At 54.0% G+C, this 7,002-nt stretch overlaps 1 protein-coding gene across 1 annotated transcript; it reads left to right on the top strand.

Moving 5' to 3' along the window:
- Positions 1 to 804: 804 nt before the first annotated feature.
- CYP1B1 (cytochrome P450 family 1 subfamily B member 1) lies at positions 805 to 6,785 on the top strand (the record flags this gene model as incomplete). The annotated part of the gene is made up of 3 exons (XM_082306701.1): positions 805 to 824; positions 1,650 to 2,666; positions 3,939 to 6,785. The coding sequence occupies 3 exons, from the start codon at positions 805 to 807 to the stop codon at positions 4,549 to 4,551; spliced, it is 1,650 nt and encodes a 549-aa protein (XP_082162827.1). The 3' UTR covers positions 4,552 to 6,785.
- Between the last annotated feature and the right edge of the window lie 217 nt (positions 6,786 to 7,002).

The following is a 7,002-nucleotide window of genomic DNA, read 5'->3' as shown; positions in this document are numbered from 1 at the left end:
GCTTTCCAGCCCCGGCTCACGCAATGCAAACTCCGCACGCAACGGGGAGGCGACAGGCGGAGGAGGGGAAGCTCTCCGGCTCCCTCAGCCCCCAAGATGCAGGCGAGACTTCGCCTCCCGCCAGAGAGGGCTGCGGGCCCGCCCGCCACCCCGCTCCCCTCCCGGCACCTCTTCCGCTAAAACTTTTGGCCCCGGCCATAAAAGCATCCGCGGCTCGGCCGCTCCACTTGGCGAGGGCCCAAGGGCGGCTGGCAAAGAGCTGCGACCCCTCGAGCCAGGGGAAGGGCCAGGCAGCGGCGATTCGCCAGCGGGGCTACCGGCGGCACGCCCGCTCCGCGCCGCGCCGCGCCCCGCGGATGCCGGCGGACTGAAAGCCGGGAGTCCCCATGCCAGGCGCCCAGAGGCGGCTGCTCCGGCTGCGGCTCCGGCTGCGGCTCCGGCTGGGGGCAGCGGGCCGCCCCCCCCGCGCCCGCTGAGCCGCTCGCCTCCGCGCCCCGCAGCGGGCCGGGGTGGCCCCGTCCCGTCCCCGCAGCCCGGCGGGAGCGGCGGGCAGGTGGCTGCCGGCGGGGCGAGCTCCCAAGGGTTAAAGCGCTGGGAAGGTGATAACGACTCTGCGCTGGGATCGGGTGCAACTGGCATTTGCCTGCACATGACCTGCCAAGCTCCGGGTGACAGGAACCGGGGCGCCTAACGAGTTTCCCAGAGGCTGAGAGCTGAACGTCGCCGTCGCCGCTCTCCTGCCGGGCTGCCCGTTAGAGCTGCCGCCGGCTGCCCGCCTCCCCTCCATCCTCCCCGAGGTCTGGGATGGAAGCAGCGTGCAACAGGTCAGTTCTGCCACAGGCGCCCGAGGTGGCCGGTTATTTCACCCCTTCTTCTTCCCCCCGCCGCTTCAGAAAGGCTGGAGCAAACGGTAGGAGCGGGTGGTCGGCGGGCACGGGGATGGGAAGCGGGACCAGCCAGCTCTGCCACGCCGGCACCGCGGGCATCCTCCGCAGCCCATCCCCGGCGCCGCCGGCCGCCAGCCTGCGCTGCCACGGCGGGCACGAAGGTGCGGGCAGGAGGGAAGGGCTGGGGACAGAGGGGGGGCTCCGTGGCCATGTGCGGAGGTTTCCCCTCCGGAGCAGCGGGAAGCTCCGAGGGCGGCGCGGGCAGCCCGTGTCGCGCAGGGGCTCTTTCGCCGGCAGGAGCGATGTGCAGCGCCGCGATGAACCTGTCTCCAGCGCACGGCGGCTGCCTGCATCTGCGGAGGCTCGCCAGGCGAGAGCATCCTCCTGCCGCCCTTTCCGCCTCTCTCAGCCGTGACCTTCTGGATCCCCCGCTGCAAACTTTCCCTACCGGAGGCGCGGGGGGGGAGGAAGACAGCAGCGGCCCCGCCGCCAATTATGATTTTGATCCCTCACTGAGCGCTCGCCACTCGATTATCCCTTGTTTTTCGCACAGGACGCGGGCGGGCTTTAGGCAGGCGAGGAGCGCAGAGCAAGGACGCAGCCCGACTCCGAGCGCCCGGACGGCCGCCGGCGCGCCCCTCCGCCAGGCCGGCGCGGCCCCGTCCCCTCGCCCGCCCGGGCTTCCCCTGCCCGCGGGCGGCGGGGAGCTGCCCAGCCGTTCCGCGGGGCGGCGGCCCGCTGACCCTTCCCCTTCCCTTGCAGCATGTCCCTCGAGAGGCTCGGGGAAGCCCTGCGCGGCGTCCCCCCCCTGCAGAGCTCCCTGCTGCTCCTCCTCTGCCTGCTCGCCGCCATCCAGCTGGGCAAGCTCCTCCTGCAGCAGCAGCAGCGCCGGCGGCAGGGCCAGCGCCGGGCGCCGCCGGGCCCCTTCCCCTGGCCCTTGATCGGCAACGCGGCGCAGCTGGGCAGCGCCCCGCACCTCTCCTTCGCCCGCCTGGCCAGCACCTACGGCGCCGTCTTCCAGCTGCGCCTGGGCCGCTGGCCCGTGGTGGTGCTGAACGGGGAGCGGGCCATCCGCCAGGCCCTCGTCCGCCAGGCGGCCGCCTTCGCCGGCCGCCCGCCCTTCCCCTCCTTCCGCCTGGTGTCGGGCGGGCTCAGCCTGGCCTTCGGCGGCTACTCGGAGCTGTGGAAGCTGCACCGCCGGGCGGCGCAGGCCACGGTGCGCGCCTTCTCCACCGGCAGCCCGGCCACCCGCCGGCTGCTGGAGCGGCACCTGCTGGGCGAGGCGCGGGCGCTGGTGGCGCTGCTGGTGCGCGGCAGCGCCGGCGGCGCCTTCCTCGACCCCTCCCGCGTCCTGGTGGTGGCCGTGGCCAACGTGATGAGCGCCCTCTGCTTCGGCCGCCGCTACAGCCACGGCGACGGCGAGTTCCTGCGCCTGGTGGGGCGGAACGAGCAGTTCGGGCGGGCGGTGGGCGCCGGCAGCCTGGTGGACGCGCTGCCCTGGCTCCGGCGCTTCCCCAGCCCCGTCCGCGCCGCCTACCGCGCCTTCCGCGACCTCAACCGCGACTTCTACGGCTTCGTCCGCGGCAAGTTCCTGCAGCACCAGCGCAGCCTGCGCCCGGGGGCCGCCCCCCGCGACATGATGGACGCCTTCATCCGCCTGCAGCGGGAGCAGCCGCGGCTGCAGCTGGAGCACGTCCCCGCCACCGTCACCGACATCTTCGGCGCCAGCCAGGACACCCTCTCCACCGCCCTGCAGTGGCTCCTCATCTTCCTCATCAGGTAGGCGCCGCCCGGGCGGCCCCGGGGAGGGAGACGGGGCTCAGCGGGGCCGGCGCCAGCCTTGGGGATCCCCCTTGAAAGGGCGCCGCCGGGGCCCCGCCGCCGCCGGGAAGGCTCCCCCGGCTGAGGGAAGGCTCCCCCGGCTGAGGGAAGGCTCCCCCCGGCTGCGGGAAGGCTCCCCCCGGCTGAGGGAAGGCCGGCCCAGACGGGCGCCGAAACCGCCGGGGCCGGGGAGCGGCGCCGCCGGGGCCCCGCCGGGCACCGGCCCTGCGCCGGGGACACCTCGGCGAGGGCCGCTGCTGTCACAGAAGGCGGCACAACCCGCGGTTGCTTGCCTGCCCCGGCTGCCCCTTTCGTCATCTGCCTAATGCGTAGGCTTACGCAAGCACTACCTGTAAAACGGGCAAATCTTTACGGCTTCGAGCTAAGGGTAGGATGCCCAGCGTTCACAGAACCTGCTGGGTTTCTCCCCATTTCTCACATTTGCCCCGCATCCGACACGCGGCTCTGCTGCAGGAGGAGAAGGCAAGGACGCCGAAGCCAAACTTGAGTACTTAAATAAAGGCTCCTTGGAGGAACGCGTGCTTTTAGACAAGCAAAAGAAAATAAGCAAGATTTATTAATATTTTGGTCTTGGTTACTGCGTAGGCTTCCAAACTATCCAGCCTTCAAGACAGTAATCTTAAAATACATTATAAAGAAAACATAGTTTGATATTAATTAGAAAAAGCATACACAAACTAAGAGCGGGATATTCATAAAGCTATGCTGACAATTCTTAGCAGGGATTTTTTCAGTTTAAAAGCCTGCAGACTGTCGCGTGTAGGCAATATGTCTAGTGATAACAAACGCAGTGCTAGCTTTTAGAAGTCACATGCAGAGCTGGAAAACCAAATTCTCGTTCCCAAGGAAAGCCAAATATTTAGAAGAGACTAGTCAGTTGTAGAATGAATTTTCAAAATTGGATCAGAATATTCAGTTTCAGCACATTTTAAGGTAGTTTCATTTTTTATGTTGAGAATCAGTTACATGTGATATTAGAGTGTAAACTCGGCAAATCTAAAATGACACCGTTGCATGGGAAGTTTGGATTTTTCTCTCAAAGTTTTCCATCAAGGTCTACACGTCCCTGCAGTGTATTTAAACTTTGCTCATGCTGCATTATTTAGGGTAGAGGTGACGTTCTGTGAAAAACGTTTACGGCAAGGATTATTTTTAAGAAAATCTTTCGAAAGTGTTATGTGCGTACACACGTCTTACTTTAAACGACAGGTATCCGAACGTGCAGGCTAAAATGCAAGAAGAAGTGGATAGGATTGTTGGAAGAGACCGTCTGCCGTGTGCTGAAGATCAGCCTCACTTGCCCTACGTCATGGCTTTCTTGTATGAGTCCATGCGTTTCAGCAGCTTTGTGCCTGTTACCATCCCGCACGCCACCACAACCAACACCTTCATAATGGGCTACCTCATTCCCAAGGACACAGTGATTTTTGTTAATCAGTGGTCAGTAAATCACGATCCAGCAAAATGGTCCAACCCAGAGGATTTTGATCCAACAAGATTCCTGGATGAGAATGGATTCATCAATAAAGATCTTACTAGTAGCGTGATGATTTTCTCACTGGGAAAACGTCGGTGTATCGGAGAGGAGTTATCCAAGGTGCAGCTGTTTCTCTTTACCTCCATACTGGTGCATCAGTGCAATTTTACTGCTAATCCAAACGAGGACCCCAAAATGGACTTTACCTATGGGCTGACCATTAAACCGAAGCCATTTACCTTGAATGTTACGCTTAGAGATACTATGGATTTGCTCGATCAGGCTGTCCAAAGACTGCAAGCAGAGAAAGCAGCCAATGAAAATCAGCTGTCAGCTAATGCCTAAGCAACAAACCTTGCATCTAAAGATAATCCCTCTCTCTCTTTTTAGACTTAAATGAGTTATAGTTTGTTCTGGTGATATTTTTGAAAGATAGCCAATATTAGAAGAGCAGGAAGGAAAACTGCACAAGGTATAATTCAGTCCTCTTTTCAATTCTAGAAGGAGAGCCAGGGGAACAATTTAATATATTTAATAATAAAACATATGCAATTTGAAAGTAAGCCTTTTCTTTTCTAGCTTGTTCACAGAAGTCACCATTGTAAAGCGCTTTTTATCTACTGACTGATTGGAGCATCTCCGGGAACTGTTTGTACAATCCTTTCCATGTCTCCATGCACTATGCCTTAACTCTAAGTTCACCTTCAGTGACTCCACATCCCAAAGTGAAATCTCTTATTTAAAAGAGGAAAAAAAAGAAAAAAAAGAAAAAAAAAAAGGGTTGCTCAGAACACTGCAGCCTGCCTCTCAATTCACTCTACTGGAAACTGCCGTAGGCACATGGCAGCTCCCGTGTTGTGACTGCTGGGATGTACATTAATGCCTCGATAATAAATGTTCAAAGGATTTTTGGTAAAATGACCATGTAAAGTCTGGCCTTTTGCCTTCCAAAGTGTCTGCATAAATGACTAAAGAAAAATAAAATAGATTTGCTTATAAGCACATTTGAAAATAAAATTCATATAAGAATGAACAGAATGTCCTAATATAGTAACTTTTCATTAAGTTTTGAAAGATCAGATTTGATGTCACCAAATGGCAAGGGTGATACAAACTGTATGCTAATCTGCTCATTAGCATATTCATGAACAAAACCAATATTTGAATTAGAAAGTTTTATAAAGGTATAGCTGAACTTTGAATTTCTCTAGTAAAGAGTTAATATCGCTGTCCCTAGGCACACAGGTAAGTCCAGCAAAATCCACATGGGCTGAGGTATTCAGAAGTGAGAATTGGGGTTTTATATTAAAACTTTCATGCCGCAAGCCTCCAGTAAAGTGTACGGCAAATACACCCCTGCTCAGTAGTCATTCTCTTGGGTTGAGTTAAAAGGTATATCCAAAAATCAACCATGTACTTTAGTACGACTTGCTTGGAACAAAGTCTCAGAAGGAAAACTAATATTACATGTCCTAATTAATGTACCCATTAACTGAAGAAAAAGTACTTTTAAAATTTTTGTGAGGCAAAGGACAGAAAAACCAAACCCTATTATTTTAAAGTAAAACATACACATGAAACTTTATGACCTTGAACCTCTGGCTGATGTTTGTGTACACAACGCTGCATGCATTTCTCTAAAAAGCAACCAACCCTATGTAAATGCCTGATTTTGAAAAGTGTTGGGCACTTCTTTGGAGCTGCGGATCGCCTTCAGTTACATACGAAATCCATCAGAAATGAGAGCACCTCACACGACTTGCTGTGTTCAGCCTAGCACTAAATAAGGTATTAGTAGAGCTAGAAAAATAAGGGTGCAATGCTACACAGTAAAATAGCTCTGCTGAGACCTAAGCAAGTAAAGATTTGCACTGGGTCTTCTGATGGATGGCCAGGCTTAGTCACATTGGCAGCAGCGTCAGAACTCATACTGACATTGGGAAGAGCTAGGTTAACGACACAATCTTGATCTTCTTCAGTAGAAGTTTCACTACTGATTTTAAAAACCTGAATAGAGCATAAAAGTACTGCTCCATAGCCCCACACAGTAGTAATGTACCTGTTTATAGTGTCTGACTTCTTATGGCATCTATCTTCTTTTTTTAGAGCTAAAAAAGCTTTCTGTTACTTACACAAGGAGTAACCTCAGGTGTTTTTCTGAATTATGTACAAGTTTGTGATATCCCAGAACTTAGCCTATACCTGTGAAAAGCTTTATAAGTTACTCAGCATTTTCATATGGAGATCTACATTAGATCAAATGCTAGCAAGACAATTTTCCTTGTACCTTTGTAAGTATTGTTATTAAAAAAAATACAAAGAATGTAACCTACAACTGAATAGTTATTCTAACACAAGGATCGCCAATTCATATTTTAATAAAAAAGGCTTTTGCAATTTTGTACTGTTCCAAAGGCTTTAACTGTGCATTAGCTACTAATGCAAGGTCCATTCACGCTGCTCACACCTGTCAGGGGGGCACACACTATATAGCTGTTGGTCAAATAATGCCTCCTATAATCTGTGAAGTTACTCAAATTTAGTAGCACCCATTTAGAATGTATGCAGTTGTTCACCGAGCTAACTTTTATGGTCATTTTGAGATGTATCATTGTGTTACCAAAATACTAAATAAAATTATTCTTACACTGCCTTTGCTTAGTTTATGTATGGCTTTCTAACATCAAGATAAACAGAATTATTCTTTCTGATTTGGAAAGTATTTTAGATACTTGTTCATACACTTTTCTCCTTCTTCCTATTTCTGGATTTTAAGGTTTTTCTCCATCCTGCCCT

This window comes from Platalea leucorodia, assembly GCF_965183815.1.
Source record: "Platalea leucorodia genome assembly, chromosome: 3".
NCBI classification, from domain to species: Eukaryota; Metazoa; Chordata; class Aves; order Pelecaniformes; family Threskiornithidae; genus Platalea; species Platalea leucorodia.
This window is presented reverse-complemented; position numbering and strand designations above follow the sequence as displayed.